This window comes from Halichoeres trimaculatus, unplaced genomic scaffold, assembly GCF_033239565.1.
Source record: "Halichoeres trimaculatus isolate MK-OKI-2021-1 unplaced genomic scaffold, fHalTri1.1 fHalTri1_scaffold_12, whole genome shotgun sequence".
NCBI classification, from domain to species: Eukaryota; Metazoa; Chordata; class Actinopteri; order Labriformes; family Labridae; genus Halichoeres; species Halichoeres trimaculatus.
Window position 1 is genome coordinate 12144405 of NW_027437190.1, and position 25070 is coordinate 12169474.

At 39.7% G+C, this 25070-nt stretch overlaps 4 protein-coding genes across 6 annotated transcripts; 3 read left to right on the top strand and 1 right to left on the bottom strand.

The window, feature by feature from the left end:
- The first annotated feature begins 468 nt into the window (after positions 1-468).
- On the top strand, positions 469-2259 carry mrpl32 (mitochondrial ribosomal protein L32). Its single transcript, XM_074682770.1, has 3 exons — positions 469-700; positions 934-1130; positions 1867-2259. Exons 1-3 carry the CDS (start codon positions 472-474, stop codon positions 2116-2118), a joined length of 678 nt encoding a protein of 225 aa, XP_074538871.1. The 5' UTR covers positions 469-471; the 3' UTR covers positions 2119-2259.
- A 373-nt stretch (positions 2260-2632) lies between these two features.
- LOC141800329 (uncharacterized) lies at positions 2633-5049 on the top strand. The gene is made up of 2 exons (XM_074682771.1): positions 2633-3913; positions 4378-5049. Exons 1-2 carry the CDS (start codon positions 3780-3782, stop codon positions 4691-4693), a joined length of 450 nt encoding a protein of 149 aa, XP_074538872.1. The 5' UTR covers positions 2633-3779; the 3' UTR covers positions 4694-5049.
- A 1720-nt stretch (positions 5050-6769) lies between these two features.
- Positions 6770-8757, bottom strand: ccdc127a (coiled-coil domain containing 127a). Of its 3 annotated transcripts, none has more exons than XM_074682768.1 (4): positions 8672-8757; positions 8000-8137; positions 7342-7586; positions 6770-7252 (listed from the first exon to the last, which is right to left on the bottom strand). In XM_074682768.1, exons 2-4 carry the CDS (start codon positions 8127-8129, stop codon positions 6806-6808), a joined length of 822 nt encoding a protein of 273 aa, XP_074538869.1. In that variant the 5' UTR covers positions 8130-8137; positions 8672-8757; the 3' UTR covers positions 6770-6805. The 3 variants fall into 3 exon arrangements, with proteins under 3 accessions (XP_074538869.1, XP_074538870.1, XP_074538868.1); XM_074682769.1 differs by having other exon boundaries at positions 8000-8134; positions 8672-8755; XM_074682767.1 differs by lacking the exon at positions 8672-8757 and adding an exon at positions 8258-8328 and having other exon boundaries at positions 8000-8134.
- Positions 8758-8955: 198 nt separating this feature from the next.
- On the top strand, positions 8956-18139 carry sdha (succinate dehydrogenase complex, subunit A, flavoprotein (Fp)). Its single transcript, XM_074682766.1, has 15 exons — positions 8956-9080; positions 9774-9857; positions 10055-10216; positions 10420-10563; positions 11815-11979; positions 12090-12238; positions 12345-12469; positions 13982-14150; positions 14271-14466; positions 14555-14726; positions 15696-15814; positions 16043-16154; positions 16261-16391; positions 16629-16742; positions 16844-18139. The coding sequence occupies exons 1-15, from the start codon at positions 9018-9020 to the stop codon at positions 16928-16930; spliced, it is 1992 nt and encodes a 663-aa protein (XP_074538867.1). The 5' UTR covers positions 8956-9017; the 3' UTR covers positions 16931-18139.
- Positions 18140-25070: the final 6931 nt, after the last annotated feature.

A 25070-nucleotide genomic window follows, 5' to 3' on the forward strand; every position in this document is an offset into this window, starting at 1 on the left:
TTGCATTATAATAAAGTGCTCAAAGACACTATACAGTAGGCAAAGCGCCAGGCATTCCTGAACAAAACAGGTTTTAAAACCTGTTTTTTGGGGGGCAAATTTAAAAGAAAAAAAATGTTGGAGCCTTTAATCTTTTTTTTTTTTTTTTTTTTGAGGGTTCCAGATTCCCCTCAGGCAATATTTAGTCAGCCAATCTGCATAGTTCATCAACATCAGGCATCCCTACACACTCAGATCACTGCGTGAATGAGAGGTTGCTTTATATGCTCCACAAAGGTACCGTATATGATAATTTCAAAACCTTGGTCAAATGACATTGTGGCTAATAAAATTGTTACACCTCTTTTATTAATTAATTCATTTTTTGAACGATTTTTGAAATAATGCAATGCTATTAAACTCCTAAAAACTGGATTTCTGGAGTGCAATTTGCAAACCTGATCGCAGGATGGCAGTCATATACGAAAAGTAATGATGTCGGCCAGGATTTCATCAGAAGAAGAAGAGTCTGTGTCGCTGTTTGAGGACGTTTCACTACTGCGTGACCTCGCTGTGGAAATCTGTAGGCTGTTGGCCGGGAAAGACAGCGTGCTGATAGCAAATATGATGAATTTATCCGCTTTAGTTAACAGCCTCAGAGCCTCTTTGTTACACATTGAGAGCAGACTGTTGCAGGTGGCGGGGTTAGAGAGACAGCTGGGTAAGTTTTCTGACTGGACCTCTGGACGATAACATTACTGCGAATGATTGAAACCTCTGTCTGACATAAACGTGAAACACAAACTGTGTCCTTTAATAGTTTTAGCTTTTTAATTTGTGTTTGTCATTTCCTCACAGCAGTTTTTGACATTGATTATCTTTACTTCTGCTCACACCGACCACTGTGATTCGAGGTTACAGATAAACAACATGAGTTTCTCTTTCTGTGTGCAGCCCCAGCGTTGGCAGTGAATGGCTCCAGCCTCCTTCCTCAGTCAGAGGTAGAAGATGAGACAGAGGCGCAGCAGAACCCAGATCAGCCCCCTGGTCTCTTTGACAGCATCCTTTGGATGGCAGCGCCCAAGAAGAGACGCACGATAGAGATCAACCGCACCAGGAGAAGAGCTGACAGTAAACTACTAGAAGTCAAGGTATGCTGAGTGAATCTGCTCATACAGCTAAACCCCAAACACAAAAGTGCTTTTATTGCAGCCTGTATGTGCTGATGGGTTTGAAGTTATCTGTGAAGGTTTGCAGAAAACAGGTTTAGCTCACCTCTCCACATAAAGCATAAAAGGTTTTGAAATCATCAATTTCTTTTTGTTTTGATAAAAATGCTCATCTGAAGTTCAGTTAAGACATATTCCAGATGTACAAGGGTATTAACAAGGGGAACATAATGGGTTAGCCTCAATGATGGAAATTATTTCAAATTCTTTGTTCGTGATACCTGCTATGTGCCTGAAGTGGTATTGAATGGGAATGCACAGGCATCAACAATTCACTATCAGACTCTAGATATAAAAATTTCTACCTGTGCTCTGAGGCAGTTAAGGTGATTCATGTGATGAAAGCTTGAGCCTTTTAACAATAACCTTCAACCTGTCACTTGGGTAGAATTTTGTGAAAGACAGCAGACACACAGCAAATGTCTGTATTTTAGAATTCATGGCAAAATTAAATGTTATTTCTCTGGTTTTATGTTTATTCACAAAACAAACAAGCAGTCATAAAAGGAACAACAGGAGGGGACTGATTTTCTTAATCTGTAACACATTTGCCTAAATGACTGAAAATAACAGCACGTCACATTTCAAAAACTCTAACGTCATGCATCCCGGCTATAGATGCTGATTTACTATGATTTCTATGACCGTCTATTTTCAGACCAACATTGAGCCATGTCCAGAGTGTGGCCACCTAAAGCAGAAACACGTCATGTGCGGCTTCTGCTATGCAAAGGTATGCAGAGAGACCGCTCTGATTCGTCAACAGATCAATGCCATGGAAGGCGGCCCGCTCAGAGCCCCGACTACAGAGACAGTCGTCCTGTATGAAGGTGAAACGCCAAGCCCACAGGACAAAGACAAACGTATCGTGGAGAGGGCCAGGAAAAGACCAGCATGGTTCAGCTACTGATGCTGATGTGCCAAGGCTCTTTGTAAATTTTGTCCATTCTTTGTAAACAGTGTCCTACATTATCATTGAAATTTATGGTTCATACAACCAAAAATCATTGTATTTGTAGCCATCAGGCTTTTTTTTTCATGTATTTGTCAGCCCTGAAGTTTAAATCGGTCACATCATTGACTGTGAGAGCTGTACTTTTATTTAAATGTGAAATAAAATCCTCATTTGACGATAGAGGCTCAGGATTTTTTGTTGAAATTTCAAGGCAGTTGATGCATCAGGTGAAGAAATCTCTCTTTATGTATTTCAGCTCAAGACCATCTTTTTGGTTAGGAATAGACTACTGTGATGTGGAAATACAGTCAAAAACAGAAACTTATATGAATTGTATTATCTGTAATACTACAACTTATGTCGCCCTCAACCAGAATTTTTGTCTTATTTCTGAATTACATAAAATTGAGTAAAAATTGACAAGCTATGGGACAATTAAGTAGGGACAGAAATGGAAAGGGCATTGAGGGTGAGGGGAAAAGTAAGATATAACTCCAAAATCATGTCTAAGCATACCTAATCTGATTATTTGAGTATAACTAACAGGTGTGAGAAGGAAGGGATTTTGTTCAACACCCATTCACTGTGCCTGAAAAGATGTGTTTTGTTTTGTTTTTCAAAGCAATGTGCCTCTGGTGAGTTGTTGACCTGTGAAGGATGAACCTGTAGATGTATCTCCAACTTTACAAGAGTGTGCCTTGATGGGATTTCAGCATGTCCTTCACCCTCTTTGCTCATCTCATCACTACGCAGTACACGTCAGCCCATCAGCTGGCAGTCAGGCTGTTGAAGTGAAGCTTCTATACATTGTGCTTTTTTTCAACTCAACTCAACTAAGTGATGTGATATAAAATGTTAAAGGAAGTCAACATTTGTAGTCTCATTGATTCAGGTTCAGTTTTGAATAAATGAGTTGGATTATAAAGTCATGACAGTGATCTTATTTCTCTCAGCTGTTCCTTCTTGTGACAAGTTGCCTATGTGAGAGATATCTGAGGAGTGAGGGGGATTTTTTCTTTGATGGGCTCAGGATCAACTTCATTTGGAGAGATTAGTCATTTTAAATCTCTGTCAACACACTCAAACACATGTGTAACTATAGTATAGATGAAAACAGTGACCTCCAAATCTTTTACTACTTTCCATACTATCAAGTTGAAATCAGATTACAAAAACTCGACTAGTAATTTGTACATGAGGACCAGGCACATGCCAGCTCACATAAGTAAATCTAGATATCATATAGTTCAATCTGGGTATATGTGATATGAAATAAATCTAATAAGTTAACAAAGTGTGAGGCCACATTTGACTACACTCTGTCCATGTGTTTGATTCATGTCATGGAAAAAAAAAACGAAGCTGGTTTTCAAATGAAAACCAACCTTCAGGATGCCTGAAGTGAGGACATTCACAGCATTCACAACAAAGTGATCCAGGGGGTATAAATAGAAACAAGACTGGCTATTTAAGACTCACAATTTAGGACTCGCATCTCACACTTGTTGGTACACATGATTTGAACTTTACTAAAGTCCATTTGCAGTGATTTTAGCAGTTTTAAAAGTTTTTTTTCTCATTTAGATAATAGAGACTCTTCTCTTCACAATCACACCATGCACTGTGTGAGCAGAGGAGGCTGCTACCTGGTGAACTCTTACTGTGATCTTCAGGAGGAGAACCAGTGGAAGAAGGAGAGCTATGAAGCTTGCTGGCTCAGCCTGGTCCTTGAAACAAGACCACAATACAGGTATGACTCATTCTTAAAAACGCAATATTCAAAACCAACTTTATCTAGCCTCACATGTGTCTCAGATAGGTATCATGTCAATTTTGGTTAGAGTGTTTCATATGCAGATATTTCCATGGTTTCAGAACGGTGCAGGGAGAGCAGCAGAATCATAGAGAGGGAAATCAGAGAAGCGTATGAGCTAGTTCCTTATTTTCAGTAAACATGTAAAATCAACATATGTGCATTTTATCTTTGAGGCCAGAAATTGCTGATTGCCAGCCTTTTGGGGACTTGGCACACTGTTACCTGAACATCAAGGGCAGCAGTGAACTTACCCTCAAATATACGAGCATTTTTAAAAGGATTGTACACAATCATTGTAAAAAATTTAAAAAGAAAAATTTAAAAAGATGTTTTGAATCAGAGCTACGTCTGCAAAGTGGATCAATCTCACTTTATCAGATGGTGTTGGTGTTTTCCAGGCTAACACTGTCAGAGACCGACAACATTCACAGAGAGAGTTACAAGCAGCAGCAGGTGGTCCACTTCATGGTCCAGAGGTATCCGAGCCAGACTCTGAAGCTGGGCCGCGACAGCAGCGTCATGACAGAGCACCAGCTCCCACTCTCCAAGGCCAGAGGAGGCAAACAAAAAGCAGTCATTAAAGAGCAGAGGGACAAACAGGAAGTATACGGCACAGCTAAGGATCTCAGCAAGCCGTCAAGGGTGAACTTCAGAGCCTCAGGTCTGATGTCTTCACCGAGGGAAACCTCTGAGCGGGTGCAGAGGAGGGAGTGAGCGAAGAGGTGGAGAGTGTTTAATGCTCTTGTTAAAGACATAACAGTCTTAGTTTGTATAATCAACATGCTGATTTCATCTAATTGAAACACAGCAGCATTTTCACACTCTGAACTGTGTTTAAGGAAAAAAGCCCCTGACTGATATGCATTATGTGTAATGTTTTTAAGTATTACTAAATCTGCTCAGTAAATCAACTTTGTCAGAAATCAGAGGTCCTCCTTATTTTGTGAGGCATTCACTGGATTTATAAAAATGTTGAATTTAAAGAATTAAAAGAAAGAAAAAAATATGAGCTGTATTGTTTAAGCGCAGTCTAAATCACATTTTTAGTCTGCATACTTGTTTTTTTTCATTTTCCCCCTAATAAAGCTCTATTAAACTTTGCTTATAAACCTATTTTCTGTCCTCCTTTTCCATGGCAGGGACTTCAATTTGTATTTTGTAATGAAACACGTTCACCATTACTCCATATACATTTTGAATGAAGTATGGAAGGCCACAAATGCTTCCCCTTGTACACATCATAATGGGGCTCTCACTTAAAGCTCCTGTGAGGAGATTTTTATCTGGCTGATATTGCGATTGATATCAACAGTGATGCCTCATCATGACCTAAAACAGTTAATATGACTGTCAGCCACAAGATTAAAAGTGAATATACTCTAATCTTTAATGGCTTTAATCACCGCAAGAGTGTAGTTGTCGTACAGAGGATTTACAGCATGCTAGCTTAAAGCCTCTTTATTTGCTCCCACAGCACATATTAACAGTGAGTGATACATCTGACTGCCATAAGAAAGCAGAGTATTTTTTTTTTTTTTTTTGTGAGAAACACCTGAAGAGATGATCAGTGAGATGGGATGCACCACACACAGAAAGTACTAAAAGCAACATCAATGTAAAATTCCTCACAGGGGCTCTTCTTTGGTCATAAAAGTAGTCAAAGTAGGCACACTAACAGTCTGGGAGTTTAATCATTCCCACAAAGAATTTATTAGGATGACTTTTTCTAGAGCGGTTAGCGTCTGTACATTTTGTTTCATGAGAATGGTGTCCAGCATTCAACTCAGTTGGTTATACTCTAAACAAAGGCATGACAGCGTGGTTCTTTTGTGAAGAAGCTACAGGGGAGAACCAGGGTAGTAAAAGGGTGATGTTCTACTATTTTTTGTTGGGGTACCATGTCTGTGTTTATGTTCACATGAGCCTGCAGAGTCCTGTTTACTTGATAGTTTAAAATCTCTCTCTCTCAAAAAAAAAAAAAAAACTTCAAACAGAGACACAACATGTGAAAAAAAATGACTGAAAAAAGAATCCTAGTGGTTAAACTCATAAATGGCAACCCATAAGAAAAAGTGAAGAGAGACGTGTAGAGGGAGAAGCTATGGACGGAAATGCTTGTAAAAAAAAAAAAGATAAAGAATGCCCCACAATTATCATAATTTAAAAAACATAATCTTTAAATTAAAACATAGTGTTTGAAGACTCCACAGAAAGACAATGAATGACTTAGAAAACTTGATTCTCATCTTTGCTTTTACAATTCCTGGCTTTAGCTCTGACTATGAAGATGATTTTTCCCTGAAGGTGAGTTTGATCACATCGAAAAGGGGACAGTTAATAGAGCCCACAGTCCATACCTTGGGTGTAAGCATACAAAAAATGCAGCTTGCAATTACATTAGTATTAGTTTAAGTACCACTACAGATCTGAAAAACTTTACGAGAAGCTTTATGGGATAAGTAAAGAACTTTGTTTATTACACCAGCAGTATGGATATTGCCTGAAAGATCCTAATGCATTCTTATCTTTATGAGTTTTCACATATTTCATTTTAAGGTTGTGTGCCTGATAAAAACTGAGGCTCTGAAGTTGTGGTTTATTCTAAATGTCAGCTTTTTTGAAACATTCTTTCTTTGTTCTGGGACCAACTAGGGAGATTTCAGGTGTAGAGCGTGTAGGTGTCCAAGCAACCTTTTGTGACCATTCCTGTCAAATGACGATATCTAATGTGGAAACACATGCATTTCCTTTCCTGACCCACTTCCTTTAAACATTCTATAAAGTCATATGAAAAAAAAACCCTCCACAGATTGCATTTGTCTTTTGTCACTTTGTGTGAGGCTGTATTTTCCCTCCCAGTATGGCTTCTTCAGCTCGCTTGTGTTTCTGGACAGTGACCTGCAGCTGCCAGTACTTGAGGTAAACCCACATGAGACTTCCGTTCTTCCTCTTGTCAATGTTCAAAAGGTCCGCACAGTGCTTATCTCGCTTGAAAATATCCTTCAGATCTGACTCTAGGTTCACTTCTTCACAGATGGGTTCTTTGACAACCTTCAGCAGCATGTTCTTCTCCATCTCTAGACGCTGTTCCCTGGGTTGGATCAGGGAGCAGTAGGCATTCTGCCGCTCAACAAGCAGACCCTCCAGCTCCTTTAGGGTGGCAGTGGCTCGATGGTACCAGTTGTTTTCTCGTTCCAGAGCTTGGTGCAGCAGAGCCCCTGCAGCACCAGAATTTACCACCTTTTGCTTCTCTTCCTCTAACGCACCACGCTCCTTGCAAAAAGAAAACTGTTTTTCAGTAAAGCAAGAATAAAACGTATTATGAATTGTACATTAATGATGAGAGCATCAGAAGACTTTACCTGCTGTAACTGTTTGCGTTCTTCCATCAGGTTCTGGCTCTGTGAGACCATGGCCTGCTTGTAGCCTTTGACTCTCTGTCTCTCCTTCTCCAGCTCCAACTCGAGTAAAGCTGCTGCCCTGCGTCTCTCTGTCAGTGTTTCCCGGTACCGTGACTCCATCTCTTCTTTTATTGTAGACACATCTTTGTCATACTGGGCTTTGACTTTCTGGATCTCCCTCTGAGACTCCTTGGTCCAGATCCAGCCTGGCATTAGGGTGTGAAAAACAACACAAGGACAAGAAACTTTGAAAAACGCAACATGTGATGACCAATGACAGCTGGGATAGGCTCCAGCCACCCGCGACCCTGAATAGGATAAGCGGTTCATAAGATGAATGAATGAATGAACATGTGATGAATTTGGCGCACATGTTTTCTTCTTGGTAAAATTCTTTACATTAGCAAACAGTAAGAGCACAAAGAGGTGCATCTAGCTCTTGGTCTGATATTGTTTCAGATGCTGGATATACAATACTGTCCTTTCAACATAATGTAAATAGAGTTTTAGGAACTTGATGGTAAACATATTTATAACTGTAGTGTTTGATGTTTTAAAAATCAACAACACAGGCAGCATGTCATTCTCTTACACAAACACACCTCCTTGTGTAACTTACGAAAAGCAGCCAGTCCCAGCATAGGGACCAGCAGGGCGTAGTTCCATTGGTTCCCATCACCGGCCCCCGCCCCCCTACCTCGGGGGTCTGGTTGTATGTTCCATCTAGGGGGGTCATTCAAGTTGTTCATGGAGGCTGCTGTCATACATAGCGGATCAAAACATCAGTGGTTGTAAAAACAGATAATCTAGTAAACTCAAAGCAGCAGCAATTACAAAGGGGCTAAAAACACGGCAATAAAAAAAGGTTCTGCACGACCTTTGAGCAAAACATGATGGTGATCCGAGGGTCCATTCATTTGTAAGTCCCATAAAGGTTTTGAAATTTTGCTAGATTCAAGGAAAAGTAAACATGAGCTGCTGGAATACGACATAGCGCCAGTGGTGTCAGTATATATATATATATATTTTTTAGCAAACGGCTTGTTAGCATTCACCAAAACACTGCAACAAGCAGGAACAGACACACCAATAATGTGTCAGTGCTGGAAGTTTGACAGCAAAGCTAACCACAAACAATGCTAGCAGTGAGCTAACATGCTAGCTTACATTTTAGCTTCATGGCGTATGCATGCCTCAGTACTTTTACACAAATGGTTAAAAGGATAAAGAAACACTTTAGGTCCGATAGCAGGCCAGGTATGACTGGTAAATATATGGTGCTGTCTCTCACCTTGAATGAAAAGTCTAGGTCACTTATACATTTGTTCTTGCACACCCAGCTTACACAATATATTACGTTCAAAGAGTCCAGCCATTTCGACTGAGGGTGGTTCATGATTTTAAATTAAAAAAGAACTCAAAATTTCTATAATTGACTCCCTCATGTTGTATGTAAAATATAATGTTGTACTCATTAATAATCTACTGTAAAATATTAACAAAATAAATAAAAGTTATAGGCGAACTTAATATGTGCAACTTCACGGACACACCCATTTTTGGATATTGGTTCAGTCCAGTGCAACAGAATATGTGAACCTCCACCGTCGCTCAGAATCGGTCCTTCAACTGACAACATGGCGAGCGTCCGTGCCGCGTCCCGTCTCCTCTCCAAGAGGGTCCTCTCCAAAGCCAACGCTGTGAGTTTTAATATTTAGTTTAACATTATCCACAGTAACCACTTTACTGTTAGCCATTTGTCTTTTTAAGTTAGGATATGGAAATCTGCTACTTTCAAGCTTTCGTAACTAGCAGATTCTGACTTGCGTAACCTGTGTTATGTAGCTTAGGGTGTTTCAATGTGACACCGTGAAGAAAAGACATTTCTTGACTCGAACAGTGACTTATGGCTCGCCGTGGTGTCACTGTCCGTTTTCTATCTTTAGGAAAGATTTATTTTTTAAGAAAAATGTGAAAAAAAACTCTGAAATTCTGACGTGTCAACGATAGTTACCTCAGCTGCCCTTGTGGAAAACAGTTAACTTATGTTAGCTTGCTAAGGGATAATGCTAATATGTTCAGTGACATCTGTAAAAATGTATTATGTAAATGAACATTGTGTTAATAATAAGATCATCAAGCTTTGAGGCAACTACATTGGCACTGTTACACGCTTATAGATAATGCATTGCTTCGATTGTTTTTAGTGTGTAATAAACATAATCAACAAAGCTACATGTATTAATGTGCCTATGAAAAAAAAAAATAATAGTAATTCTTTTTCACACATTTTGTTTACTGCTAGTCAAAAGCCATCTGCAGTAACACTGTTGCGTACCAGATCAATGTATTGATTTCAATTTAATCTCGAATGCCAACTATTCTTCTCCCAGGTCCCTGCTGCTGCCGTGCAGGGCTCCAGGAACTTTCACTTCTCCATCTATGGCAAGAAGAAAAGTGCAAGTGTATCAGATGATGTAAGTTAAACATTCATGTTTTCACATTCAATTGTGCTATCTCTTAAGTGCATACACAATAGGATGCAAAAACGTGTTTTTAAACTGTGAGGGTGAAAATAGAGCCTAATTTGAAAGTATGTTTTGGAGTATATGTCTCAAAATGAACTTTGCTTGCTAATCTACATCAAAGTGACCTTTCCATTTCTTTGGTTCAGATTTCCACACAGTACCCAGTGGTAGACCATGAGTTTGATGCTGTGGTGGTTGGAGCAGGAGGGGCAGGATTGAGGGCCGCTTTTGGGCTGTCAGAGGCAGGATTCAACACAGCCTGCATCACCAAGCTCTTCCCAACCAGATCGCACACAGTGGCTGCTCAGGTAAAACAACTCATTTCAGTTGTTAATTAAGAAAATTATGATCATAAAAAACCTCTGCACACTTGAGGTTTGACCATCCCGACAAACTCACAACAACAACAGTATATTTGTAGTCTAATCAATTTTATATGCCTTTTACTGTATAGAAGTGCTGTCTAATGAATTGAACAATTTTTTTAAAAGAATATTGACTTGGTTCACAGGGTGGCATCAATGCAGCTTTGGGGAACATGGAGGAGGATGACTGGAGATGGCATTTTTATGACACAGTAAAGGGATCTGATTGGCTTGGAGACCAGGACGCCATACATTACATGACAGAGCAGGCTCCTGCTGCTGTTGTGGAGGTAAGGTCCCTCTTGGTCACCTAAACAGTCAGACATATGCTGACACATGCACATCAAGAACTGTGTTTAGTGGCTGTTACTATATTTTTCACCAAAAGGAAGATATTTAGATAACTTTGATAGTATAATCTGCAGTAATACTGAATTCCTAAATGCCATCAAGCCTTGAGGTTTTCCTTTTGTTTATGCCAGGAAAGATTTCTAGTTCCAAGACCTCAAAATCAGCCAACACAGTGCCACCTAGTGGCCTGTAAAACTCATAGCATTCTTTGTGTGATTATCAAACATACATATGTTTGTTTGGAAATGCTGCATTGGTCAGCACGTTTGTGTTTGAGTTGCTGCTGTCATGTCATAGTTTTATTGTAAAAGCCTATTTAGCAATTTTTTTCTTGGATACATAACTTAAAAATACCTTTTCGTATTGAGAGTTGTCTGAGTGCATCTTGAGCTCACCTTAAAAGTCTAGTTAATGATGTAGGACATCAGGACAGGAAGGGCAAATAAAAAAACCACAAAGTCGTTGTGTAAGAGATCAGTTATCATTTAAATAATCTATTTACATGACATTATAAATAAATGTAAATGTTGTCACGCTCAAGCCACGTGTTCTGAAGAACTTAGTTGTATTTCCAAATACTTAGTCATAGGTGTTCTGGCTTTATAGATAAGCGGCAAAACACAATTAAACTGCCTGAGTGAATGCAGGACATTGCCAATAACACCAGTGATGTTTGAACCTCATGATATTACAATACTTAAAAGTGAAAGTTTCATCGATGATCTGAATTGGTAGTGTTTTAAACTTAAAAAACCTATAAAGATGACATTGATTATTTATTTCAAACAAACCATAACCAAACAGCTTGTTTATTCTTAATTAGTTGATAATTAAAATTAGGGTTCAAACAAAGATGCTGTTAATTTAACAACACATCTGAACTTCAAAGTAAAATAATCATTGAGCCGTAGGAGCCTGCTGAACATGGTGGCGCAAGTTAGATGATTGAAAGGAAGTGAGAAGAATTTTTATTATAGTTCCTCAAATTTTCTCTTTGATTTTTTCTTCCTATTCTATCTTTATTTTTTTATTACACAATGTTTTTCAACTGTCATTTGTCACAGAGCTTGTGGTTTTCTTTTTATTCTAAATGACTGAGTTTGCCCTTCTGACTCCTTAAACAAACTTTTACTCCACATATGTGACACATCTGGAATTCTGAGCTTCTCCTTTCTGACCCTCTTTCCCAGCTGGAGAACTTTGGTATGCCTTTCAGCCGCACTGAAGATGGTAAGATCTACCAGAGAGCCTTTGGAGGCCAGAGTCTGAAGTACGGGAAAGGAGGCCAGGCTCACCGCTGCTGCTGTGTGGCAGACAGAACTGGACACTCACTGCTGCACACACTCTATGGAAGGGTAAGCTCATTTTTCCACTTGCTGTCTTTATCAGACTCTACCGTACAGTAAGAAAGGGATCAATTCAGTCTAACATGATGATATCATTTATCCTTCTGTTCTCTGTTCAGTCTCTTCGTTACGACACCAGTTACTTTGTGGAGTACTTTGCCCTGGACCTGCTGATGGAAAATGGAGAATGCAAAGGAGTGATTGCTCTCTGCATGGAGGACGGATCTATTCACCGATTCAGAGCCCAGAACACTGTCATCGCCACCGGGTAGGCCACACCAGATCATAACCACCAACAAACAAGTTGATACCTTTTTTGTTCTGCTTGCGAAATAGAATGGACTCAGTTAAAAGACTCAAATATGTCCTTTCAGGGGTTATGGAAGAACATATTTTAGCTGCACATCTGCCCACACCAGCACAGGAGATGGAAATGCAATGGTGACCAGAGCTGGCCTGCCGTGCCAGGATTTGGAGTTTGTGCAGTTCCACCCCACAGGTGAGGAAAAGAAACTTCTGAGTGAACTCTTTAAAGTAAGTCAGACTAAAGATGAAGAGCTGAGTTGAAGCTTGTTCCAACTTTCAAAGTTTTTCTGATAAAGTCTCTAGAGTAGCAGCCCCTAATCTTAGAGACACATTTGGATTGTGTCTAGTAATTTTGAGCAGAATTCTCCTGTTTCATACTTGAGCTGTTTATCTTTATGTCCAGTGGTTAGTGTCATTAAAACCAGAGATGTCAGGGCTTTTTTCCCCTCCACATTAAGCCCTAATATTAGATCTCCCTTGCATAAAGAGTAAGTGGTCATCTCTATTTTTATTCCTGTTGGAAATTTGACTCTGGACTCTCTTTAGCTCTGCTTGAAGTAACAGAGTCATGTAGCCTGTAGGGGTCAACAGATGCCCAGCTCTCTATGTCACAGTCCAATTGTTTCTACCCTCTTATACCTATCAGAGCAACACACACTGCTGTTAATGTGTTTGGGAAGTTAAATTTAGTGTACATATATGTAATTTTAACATTTTAGGTTGACATATTCTGATTAAATCACAGAAATAATGATTGATAACTTACTCAATAATCACACAATCAAGCAAGTTCAAAAACTGAGCAGGGACACTGTGGCTCCTCAGACTGTATGAGTTGATATTAACTTTTTTCAGCCTTCACAAAACAGCCAGCACAAGACAGGCTCACAAGACATACTGAGACATCGATGAAATTAACAGTCCTCATGACAGAAGGGCATTGTAACCTGTTGTTGTTAGCTTAACTAAACAATTCAGGATCTTGAATTTCCATTTGTTTCATCAGTGTCTTATTTATCTTTGTAGGAATAACAGAGAACGGCAATACGATTTATGGGATTTAGACAAACTCTTGTCTTCCTTGATTATTCATAATCTACCAAGTCAAAGATCAAACAGATCAAAAATACGCTGTATCAAATTAACAAGGAAGTGATAGTGTGAAATGATTGAACCTCCTTACTTGTATTTGTTTTTTCTAGATAACAAATTAAGTGAATATGGGCTGTAAAACATTTTATGGCTATGCAGTCTATAAAACACACTCCCAGAGTTTGAACTGGCACAATTCTTGCCTGAACATGCCATGATACTTGACATTTTCATACTGTTGATGTTTGGCTTCATATGTAGTCAGGTGACTGAATTTCTTCATTCAGGAATCAAAGACATTTTCATCACATAAATATCTCCTTCATGAAAGTTTAAGTGTAACTATTTTACACTGTTACTTGTTTTATTCACCCAGAAGCATCTAATTCAGTTACATTAAAAAAAGGTGTTACAGAGGAGAGATCGCAGATGAAAGATTTTATGTGAGCAATCATTATTTAACAGTGAACCAAACATTAACAGTGAGTCACTTCAGTGCAACACATATTCCTGAGCCAAGATCTAATTTCTTATAGAATAACACATGGAGTTGGTGTGAGTGTTCCCAGAGTCAGAATTTCTTCCCTTTGACTCATTTTTATTTTTTTTACAGGTATCTATGGGGCTGGTTGTCTGATCACTGAGGGTTGTCGTGGTGAGGGAGGGATCCTGATCAACAGTGAGGGAGAGCGTTTCATGGAGCGTTACGCACCCAACGCTAAAGACCTGGCCTCCAGAGATGTGGTGTCTCGCTCCATGACCATTGAGATCAGAGAGGGCAGGTATGACAAAAAAATTTACCTAATGAACTGGTGTGGGATTAAAACTAAATGATTCCACGTAAACGTGCACAATCTCTGTTAAGGTTTCTCACCTGTCTCCTTTTCTCTCTAATTCCTCAGAGGTGTAGGCCCAGAGAAGGACCACGTGTACCTGCAGCTCCACCACTTGCCTCCACAACAGCTCGCCACAAGGTTGCCAGGTATCTCAGAGACAGCAATGATCTTTGCTGGTGTCGATGTCACTAAAGAGCCAATTCCTGTCCTGCCCACTGTTCATTACAACATGGGAGGAGTACCCACAAACTACAAGGGTCAAGTGAGTAAGGAGAACACAATCATCCTGAGACTACTGTAAGTGTTTCAGTGTAAGAAACACTGTTGAAAGTGTATTATTTCTCCATCAGGTGATCACACATACAAATGGAGAAGACAAGGTCGTTCGTGGACTGTATGCCTGTGGTGAGGCTGCCTGTGCCAGTGTGCATGGTGCTAACAGGCTTGGTGCTAACTCTCTGCTGGATCTGGTGGTGTTTGGCAGAGCCTGTGCCCTCACTATCGCAGAAGAACACAAACCTGGTGAGATTAAGTAAAATACAGAAGATAAACTCTTATTATTTAAAGGTAGGGTCTGCAGGAATTTTCTTTACTTGTTAGTAAATATGACATTCAAACTGAGCTTCTTCTCGGCTCAGTGCCAGCGGCAGCGCACACCCACAGCTTCTGACTGTGACTATGTGAACACACTTACTAGACTAGCAACAATCTGCAGCATCATGTTTCTGAGTGGGAGTGACTTCAGGGCTGTGCACCTGATGTTGCACCTGTTAGCACAAGCTAATCTCTGGGTTATTTGACACCTACCTGATCAGTAGAAAGCATAATTGTACTCTCTTCATCCCGTGCTGCACTCCAAGCTCTCGAAAGCAAGTGAAAGTCAAGCCAAGCTCGCCGTTGTTTAGTAAAAAATTTTAACCATTTGGCGTTTCGTTTCACTTTGATTGTTTTTCTTGTTCTGTCCACTTCCACTATCGTAGCTGCTTGGGATAGCTTCTTTCACTAGTTAATCAATACACAAAGTCACTTCCTCACTGGGCGCATTGTGATTGGCGGAGGTTACCACGTTTACTCTCTGCCCAGAAACATCTCTTAACAGGGTTCAAGGCAGACGCAGACACTGTCTTATGTATAGAAGCCCAGAAGTGATGACTCTACCTCAGACTCTACCTCAAAGTATTTACTTACATTTAACTGTCTGGGCATGATCCTGGTTATAGGTTTCAATCAAGCTGAATATTATGTTTTTTTTTCAGACAGATGGTAGTTTTCATGTGATGTTCTTGCTCATTTTGATGTGGAGAAAAAGTTGGATTGCATCATCTTAGAAAAACAAGTTTTTCTGTTTTGACATCAATTGAGAACAATTCTGTTCATAGTGTCAGCAAATATATTTAACCCCCACAGGCAGTTAAAAACCAAACACCATTGTTCCTTTACTCACTACTTGCTGGCCTAACAGCTGACTCTGATGTCTTTTTGCCCACTCAGGTGAGGCTCTGTCACCTCTTAAGCCCAATGCAGGAGAGGAGTCTGTGGCCAACCTGGACAAGCTGAGGTTTGCCAACGGCAGCCTGAGAACCTCTGAGATCAGGCTCAACATGCAGAAGGTAAAAACTCACAAGAGAAATATCTTATATTCATGTTGCACATCTGAAAAACACACAGATATGTCCCCCTGCTTGTCTTTATGCCGTACACTACCAAAGCATACATTAAGTCACATGACTTTTGATGCTATGCAGAAAGAGTAGTTGTGTTTCTGGGGCTTGTTGGGGTATAGTGCTCACTCCACATACAGAAACTTCCCTGTACAAACATGAATCATTTCCTCACAGACCATGCAGGCTCATGCTGCTGTATTCAGAACTGGATCTGTTCTTAAAGAAGGATGTGACAAGATGGATGCCATTTACCAGACCATGGAAGATATCAAGACCTTTGACAGAGGTACTGCACCTCTTTTGTTCATTAGTTTTATTTTTTGCTTTCATTTATGTCTCTGATGCTGTGGGAACCATATGTTTCATGATCCCCCTCCTTTCCCTCTCATCAGGCATTGTGTGGAACACAGACCTGGTGGAGACACTTGAGCTGCAGAATCTGATGCTGAATGCCGTCCAGACCATCCACTCAGCCGAGCAGAGGAAGGAGAGCAGGGGAGCTCACGCCAGAGAGGACTTCAAGGTGAGTTTCACTTCATCTGATGATATGAATGGTTCTTGTTCTTGTTAATACTCTCCTCGAGGTCCTTTCAGCAGCGTGCTCACTTTCTTCCTGTTTACTCTAAGTCCAGTTCCTGCACTTTGCTTCTAATTTTATTCTTCTGCTTTAAAAACATAAACACAGTAAAGAAAAGCACCAAACATCCCCCTTTGTGTTGCAGCTATTTTCCCTCTGACTGTGTTTGTGAATTATTTCCAGGATCGTGTGGATGAGTACGATTACTCAAAGCCCCTGCAGGGTCAGGAGAAGAAGCCCTTCGACCAGCACTGGAGGAAGCACACCATGTCCTACGTTGACCCCAAGACTGGGAAGGTACATTCCCTCACTGTGATTTGTTGTTTTTTGAGCTACATCTGAGGCAGCTCTGCCAGAGGAGAGATCATTTCTGATTTTATCTTTTTTAATGATCACAGGTGACCCTGGAGTACCGCCCAGTTATCGACGGCTCTCTTGACGAGCAGGACTGCGCCCACGTTCCTCCTGCTATCCGCTCCTACTAAGATCTCCTTTTGCCTGCTGTTCCTCCGTTTTACTCCTTCCTTGTCCTCCACTCTCCTCCATATCCAGTCATTGCATTCATTTACTATTTATGGAGCTATTCGTCCTAAATAAGAGACGACATATTCTGCTCACTGTTGCACATTTGTATCCATGTAGAGTAGTTCAATACAAACAGTCCTCTCTTAACCACTCTGGTTCTCTTTCATGAGTGTTTTGCCTTGTTTTTTTAGTCTGTTTGCAGCAGATGCATTTTAACACTGTTTTCAACATCTCACTGTGAGATTGTTTTGTAAACATCACAACGCTTTTAAGGCAAGTGAGGGATTTCATTAAAGAACAAAATGTAGTGCAGTTAGCTTGTACAACCAAACTCAATGTCACATGATGACAACAGAGACTTGTGTCCTTGTCTTGCATGGCATTAAACGTGTCTTTGATTGCAGCTTCTCTACTCTTGCTCCGTACAGTAAGGAGGATGGTGAAGGAAGGGACTGAAACTAAAACGCACATGTCGTCAGTGAGACAGAGAGAGGTTATAAGTTTGTAAATATTGCAGAAATGTTAAATAAAAAGGGCGAGTTCAACTCTATGTACTTATTGAAGTATGAGCAAGTGTTTTCTCACTCACTATGGCCTTCAGTCTTTGATGGTTTTGACTATTTGTGATGCTTAATGCGTGCAGTACCAGATACACAGTAGATAACCAGCTGATTGATGTAATTGAGCTTAAGCTACCTTTAAGTCTTCAATATACTTTTTAACCAGATGAAGCAGCTTGATATCTATTATCAAATGATATATATCTGTTCTTTCTTCAAAATACTGATCACAGAGTTCAGGCTACCATTATACTCGACCATTGCTCCCATTATTTCACATATAGTGGAGAAATTGATGTAAAAATCGATCAGGGAGCAGTCATCAGTGCTAGCACTGAGTGCTCAGCAGGGTCCAGTAATTAGTCTGGGTTCCAGTAAATCAAATTGTTCATGAAATGGCAAAAATAATTGGGAGATCACCTCATTCTGGATCTGAACTTATTGTGTCCATCTCCACACAAGAAGGATGTATGCACCATTGTCACTTGAAGTACTGAACACATGCCATGCTTCTTGTACTGAATTGTTGAAAGGGTGACTTAATTTATTTGCCTGTAGTTAATTTTCTTCAGGGTTTGCCATTTGTACTTATTTTCTTATGTTCAATAAAGTGCAGACTATGCATAGAAACAACAACTCTCTCTTGGTTTTTTATCTGAAAGTGGGTGAATTTACTTTTATCAACTAACTACTGAAATAATACTGTAAATATTTCATATGGCTTCATAAAATACAATTCAAACACACAAGTTAAAAAGACAATTATCTGGAAAGTTTAACGATCAGATAAAGCAGAAAGAAGACATGTTTGTTTGATAAATAAGCCCTCTGTGTGCTTCAGAAGAGGATAAAGGCCACTAGAAAATAACAAGGTGCAGTATCAACAAAAGAAATCTATTCTGAGAAAGAAGTCAGAATTCTGAGATTACAGTGATAATTCCAGGAAAAAATAATATTGAGAGCTCTGACTTTTTCTCTGGATAATAATGATTAAAAAAAAATTAAGAAATCCTCCCTCATTCTCCCTAGATTCTGGGATTTTGCAAAGATCCAAGATATACAGACATACCATAGATACTTGTACCGAATACCTCAAACTGCACATAATAGAGGATTAAGCATGCTCTGCTGTTTTTAGCTACACTCACAGATGCACATATGTTCTGCTGTAGCTTTGTCCAGTTATAATTTGCATTTGGTGAAGTGCAACCTAGCTGTGAAGTGTTCCAGCTGGGCAATATCTCTTTGTAGAGCCATTCTCTATATGACAATGTACATAATTATTTCCAGAGGTGGGATTTTTAGCAGCTGTAATACCAGCAAACAAAAGTCATTTTTTATAAATAGTTAGCTTTAAGGATGAAGTGTCATAAATCAAGAGCAGACTATGTGAGTGAGGTACTATTCTACCAAGCATGTTAGATCTGAGGAGATATTAGCGCCCTTCAGGTTATCCGGCAGCTGTGTATGAGGCCTCAGTTACATGGTTGTGAAGGCCTGTAACAATGTCAATGTGTCTGGTCTTTAAGCCAAATTAGAAATAAAGGAGATAATTTTCCAGATCTGTGCCCCCTGGTTCATCATGAGCAGGCATTGCTGCAAGCAGACACCATGCCTTCTTACTTTTTTCTTCATACACACTGCCATCAGGGGTTGAGTAGTTTTGGGATTAATGATATGGCTGTATCACATTGTTTGCAATGCAAAACAAAATACAAAAAATAACTAAAATTTCAAATGCATTGTAATATAATTTTAGCAGAATGTACCTTTAATTATTAACAACAACAACAACAACAACAACAACAACAACAACAACAACAACAACACAATATACTGCAAAATCTGCTGACAATTTTCAGGATAACAGCCAGTGACATAAGGAACACACTTATATTGAATCATCTTAGTCACCTATCATGCTTGTTTCTCCTTTTCACTATGCCAGACTAGGATGCCTGTAAAGCATTTCTGCCCTCAGTACAAGTCATTTAGTTCCTTCATTGCCCCACAATAGCGTTCTCAATATCCTCATTTTAGGCCATTCTGAAGATCTCGTTGAAACGCTCCGTTTCAAGAATGACCTCCAGTAACCTCGCAACGTCACAGCCCTTTGTGTTTTTGCAGCATGGCAGTATTTACAAAATTGCCATATTGGATGGAGCAGACCGAGCGAGTTTGCTGTTTGCCAAAACTTCACCGTAAGGTATTGATAGCACTAATAAAATGGCAGAGTGTAGGATACGTCCTTTTGTATTGGACCCTGTATTGGACCCGGACGGTTCTGCAGCTCAGGAGGAAGAAAAATCACCTGGACACAGATCATCTCAGGACGCTTCAGTGTGGTGAGTGTACTGTACAGTGTGGTACTGTAACATGTATAGTTTATACGTAGAAATATAGGCAGACTTCACCAATCAACTATTTCTATAACAGGGCTCCATCCTTCTCCTTCACTTTTCTCTGTCTGTTTTATCCATCATGCTGAAAGTGTAGTCTAAAGATCGCCTCTACCGTCAGTTCGTCACTATGTTATTACCGCAGCATTATTGTGGTCCAGGTTCACCGTGCATGTCAGAACAAGCATGCAAATATTACAGTCTCACAAGTATTACGACGTCTGCTAAAACTGCAGTGTTTTAACTGCTAATTCACCATGTAAAGCCGAGCTGCTCCGCAGAGCAGAGTCCCTGCATCCGGCATCTGAGGGGGGATACTTGCTTCTTGGTGGGTGTATCCCTCGGTGGCGGTTGTGTGACTAACTGACATCACAGAGGAGGAGCTGCTTTATCAGATTACTCCAATAAAAGAGAGGATCCTTGTGTTGTCATGAAGGTCGAAATCTCGCGGCCAACTGGCAATGACCTATTTTCAGAGGCATCAAATCTCGTTCTAGGATATCAGAAAAAATACAATATTTCATTTTTTGAAATTCAGAGTGTGAAAGGTCTTGTTTTCAAATTTATTATATTATATGTAAGTATTAAATCAGGGATCAGCGTGATATGTCCCCTGTAAGGATTTTTGGAGATTTATTTTTTTAATTATACAACTAATGACATACGATTTCTGAAATTTATAAATAGCAGAACACTGGTTGGGAAATGCAAACATTATTGTCATTAAGTGTGAAGTGGCATTGCTTGTATTAGTTGTAGTACCTGATATAGCCACTAGAGGGCAGCAGTATTTTGTAGTTGCATCATAATTTCTTCAGAAGGGTTGATAGAGTTTGTCTTGTCTTTAATATGTGTCTTAATTACACTGCAGCAGAGATAACACTGTAGGTCAGGAGGTGAGGCTGTTCTTGTGCAACATCCTGGCAACAGAATTTAACTTTGCCTTCCTGGAATTCAACAGGGGAAGACAAAAATCTATTAGCAAATGAGTAACCTGAGCCAGGTTCACATCCTGACCAGCTGAGGGGTAGAGGTTGACAGCATCTTTCACACTGACACAAATTAAATGCTTGTTATGGACAGAGAGGAAGGACAAAACTGTGTTTGTCTTCAAACCACTTCCTGTTTTTAATCAGCTGCTGTCTGTACTCTGAACCCAGATCAACACAATGAATTAATAAAGGGCATCACAGCGGAAGTTTACACAATAAATTAAAGCTGATGTAATGTGGCTTTGAGACTGACCACAACCCACTTTAATCAAATATTATCAGAGGAAAACATAAAAAAGTTTTCTTACATTGAAAATGTCGGGAGGCAGTGGTTCAGACAAGGTTCAGACTTCCTTCACCAGCTGTTAATGCGTAAAACAAATGACACCACTGCACTTTGCATTGTCTGACGCCTCCTTCATGTTCAGTCAGTCTGTTTATTAAAGCTTCAGCAACAGAAACCCGATATCACTGAGGTTCTTAAAAGACAGATGAACTGGGTCTAGAAAGCTTTTATTGATCACAAAATACATTTTCATGTAAGTATTCCATCTCCACAGCTTCTCCACAGCACATATGAAGGCATTGCTGGCCAAGCTCAGTCAGCAGAACTTTTTCTGACAAAGACTCTGACACAACTGGCTGCTTCCTCAATGAAAAAAAGGAAAAGAAAGAAAGAAAGACAGAAAAAAGTGAAATGATATCACACAAGAATGGGACAAGCTCACACTCAAAAAGTCGACTGTAAGATTAGTCAAGTGGGACTATGTTGGACCAGCATAATTCGTTTGTATTTATGTTGTTTGGATGATTCATTCTAGCTTGTTGAACAAGGTTTTTGAGGAAATTTCAGTGAAAAAAATCAAATATGTTAGTCAGATGAGAATACAGTTTATCAAAGCAATAACTTGAACCATTAGCCATGACATGCCTCTTATTCTTGACAGGATGCTGATGAGACGGAGGCAGGGCCTTTTTTTTTGTTTCCCTCTCTGGGATCTGGGTGTCTCTGTGTTTTTGCAGACTGTGAATAAAAGTGTAAAATGGATTTGAATGTTGTTCTGGCCACACAGAGGTGCAGTGTGCTTAATCCTGGTTTGATTCCCCAGCTGGGCAGGAGTCTGTCCATGATAACTTTATATATTTCACCTGTGCATGTGTGGATTTTCTCCAGCTTCCTCTAATTGTCCTAAAACATGTTGGTCAAGTTGATTGTCACTCCTAATTGCCTGAATGTGTGTGAAAGGTTGTTTGGCTCCACATTAGCCCTGTTATACACTGGTGCCCAAAGGGAGCTGGGATAGGCTCCATTTAGAGCTCAGTGTTGGGTGCATCAGCAGTTACAAATCCTATGGCTGAAGAGAAGCAAAGAGATTGAAGACCAAGCCTTGCAGCAGATCGACGGGTGGTAAAGAGATGTGCATACATTAAATGAAGTTATGGTAGATCTTTTGTTTCCAAGGAAATAAAAATTACATTAATAAGCACAAAGAAAAAAAAGAAAGAAAACATGTACAACAAAGTAAAACAGTAGGGTTAAAGCTGTGGAAGAGAAATGAACTGAGTGATGGGAAAGAAGACAGAGAAGGAGCAAAGAGTGATAAACAGTAGCAGGTCAGAAGACAAAGTGAGGGTGGGGCTGGGAGAGTTGTGTGCAGGAACAAAACATTTTACTGCTGCAGACCAGGAGCTCACCCATAAACAGAGCTGATGTTCCTCTGCACTCTGTTTGTACGTCTAATCTGAAAGACTGCTGATGATCAGGAGGTTACATTGGTTCTTCAAATCTGAAGTTTTGATTAGAAAACAGTACTGCTTATTCATTGCCATGTTGTTACTCAATCCTTAAATGTCAGGAACAATTCAACCCCAAATACACAAAAGTCCACTTCACCCTTTCCTTACAGAGGGTGCAGGGAGAGATGGGGGCTACTCTGGGACCCCTGAGCTTCCTGTTACGCCCCTCTGAGTTGCTGCAGGCCTAACTCACAAAAACAATGGTGAGGGGAGGTGTCTAGATAATAACCTCAGTAATGTATCCACCATCTGTCACTATGTAGGCTATGTGGGGAACATACAGATCAGGCAGTAGGTTACATAACTTTTCATCTGGGAGTAACGGTATGAGGACACTATGGGGTGGGCTTCTCCACCGGCAACTTATCCTTTTAATCAAAGCATACAACACATACTTAGTGTTTATTTAACTCAACTGTGGGTTTGGAGCAGCATGTACTTAAAATAATCTTTTAGACAGCACAAAACATCTAGGTAGGGGCGTTGCCAGGAAATCTGCCCCCTTAAAAGATATCTTTGTGGGCCCCATCACTGCAGCCAATACTACAACATTTTCATCTCATTTGAAAAACAAATACATAAAACGTAGCAGCAGGTGAACAGTCATTTTTGTATTGATATTGTTAATTTGATCAGAGGCTGGTCACTAACTGTCTAGTACCTTGCTGAATATGAAAACACAACACCTATCTTTGCACCAGGGAAGGTTGTTAATATGTTTCACGACAAATCGACAACTCGATTCAAATCATCTAAATAAATCAGACAAAACCCAAGCAGTTTTTCTTTCAGTATACTTTATTTATAAAGGAAGCAAAAATGATTTAGGAAAAAAACAGATGTCAAAAAACAACAAAGCCTGAGCAAATGATCCACAACAGAGTGCTGCTTTCAAAATAAAAGCACTCTTCAGCTGCAGAGAAGAGGGGACTGCTGTAGCATGCAGCAAACATTAGGCACACTTCAATAACAGACTCACTCTGAGTATTTATATTTTTCAGCTACAAAAAAGCACAGTCTCTGTATAAAGGATTGGTTCTTTACATATTTCATGTCATGTTATCTTAACTCAAGAAGAACAAGAGGATAAGCATGCATGCTCTCAGCTGACAGTACTGTTTAAAAGGCAGAACAAACTGATTGTATCGTCTGTTGGTTGAACATAAAATATAGAACAGTCTCTGAATCCTGCCGGTGTTTTGGGTGGCATTGAACCAAAGTTAAGGTTTTAAGGCAACAACGTTGGTGTGTTTTATGAATCATAAAAAATGTTTTTTAATTGTGTGATTACATTGAAAGTAAATCAGGAACCCATTATATGTAGATAAGGTGTAAAAGTTTAAGTGCTGTCTCCATAATGCTGGGAAGTACCACATAACATGTTGAAAGCCTCTGCGGACACTTTTTAGTAAAGACCTCCAACCGTTTCTTTATCCTTTAGAAAAAAATTGGCTGGCCAGGCAACTTACAGATTAGAAATATTGAAAGAAAAAAGATTTTATTGTTTTTGTTTATATAAATTCTGATTTTTTGGTATGTGTAAGTGCCGGAAAAATATGGGAAAAAAACATGTTACAGATCTAAGGCTCAACCAGGGATGCAATCACAAAAACATAGATCATGATGAGGATAATGAACCCAATCCCGAGTCCCAGAGCCACATGGTTCAGTTTCTTGGCTATCCTGCTGCTCCGTTCAGCTGCCGGCTGGTCTCCCATGTGGTTGGCTTCACGAGTCTAAAGGTGAGAAGGATATTTTAAAGTCAAAAGCATGTATTGTCAAATTAATATGCTATGAATTTGAGATGATTTTTTAAATCAAGTTCCCAAAAGTTGTATTAGATAGGGAAAGAGAGATAAAAGCGTGATCTCTTTGAACCAAGTAAAATATATCCATGACCACCTTTTTCCCTTCCATTTTCTAGAATCTGTGGTAACTAAGGTAAAATTTTGAAAGAAACATGATTTTTTTTTTTCCAATAAGCACTTCTTTCTTGGGATTAGTTGAATACTTAGTATGAAAACTCCATTTTAAAACAGTCAAAAAAAAAAAATCACAAGTATGTCATATGAGTGTGTTAAAGTAGGCTTTAAAGTGTAGATTTATCATGACTAACAAATCCTTGAAAAGTGTAGACATGGGGAATTGCAGGACCTTCTGTGTGTGTGTGTGTGTGTGTGTGTGTGTGTGTGTGTGTGTGTGTGTGTGTGTGTGTGTGTGTGTGTGTGTGTGTGTCTTTGGTTTGTTTGGTCTGTGTTTCTAAGGTGTTGTGAGAAGCCTGTCTGCTACACCACAGCTGGTCATGATTACAAGCTGGTTTACTCTCAGAAGACTCTCTGTGTCCTGTTTCAC

Coding starts and splice junctions, on each gene's coding strand:
- LOC141800329 (XM_074682771.1), top strand. CDS start 3,780: ATGCACTGTGTGAGCAGAGGAGGCTGCTACCTGGTGAACTCTTACTGT. Junction 3,914..4,377: donor GAAACAAGACCACAATACAG/GTATGACTCATT, acceptor GGTGTTTTCCAG/GCTAACACTGTCAGAGACCG.
- ccdc127a (XM_074682767.1), bottom strand. CDS start 8,297: ATGAATGGACCCTCGGATCACCATCATGTTTTGCTCAAAG. Junction 7,587..7,999: donor GCTGGGACTGGCTGCTTTTC/GTAAGTTACACA, acceptor CCCTAATGCCAG/GCTGGATCTGGACCAAGGAG. Junction 7,253..7,341: donor AACGCAAACAGTTACAGCAG/GTAAAGTCTTCT, acceptor TCTTTTTGCAAG/GAGCGTGGTGCGTTAGAGGA.
- mrpl32 (XM_074682770.1), top strand. CDS start 472: ATGATGTCGGCCAGGATTTCATCAGAAGAAGAAGAGTCTGTGTCGCTG. Junction 701..933: donor GGGGTTAGAGAGACAGCTGG/GTAAGTTTTCTG, acceptor TTCTGTGTGCAG/CCCCAGCGTTGGCAGTGAAT. Junction 1,131..1,866: donor GTAAACTACTAGAAGTCAAG/GTATGCTGAGTG, acceptor GTCTATTTTCAG/ACCAACATTGAGCCATGTCC.
- sdha (XM_074682766.1), top strand. CDS start 9,018: ATGGCGAGCGTCCGTGCCGCGTCCCGTCTCCTCTCCAAGAGGGTCCTC. Junction 9,858..10,054: donor GTGCAAGTGTATCAGATGAT/GTAAGTTAAACA, acceptor TCTTTGGTTCAG/ATTTCCACACAGTACCCAGT. Junction 11,980..12,089: donor TGCACACACTCTATGGAAGG/GTAAGCTCATTT, acceptor TTCTCTGTTCAG/TCTCTTCGTTACGACACCAG.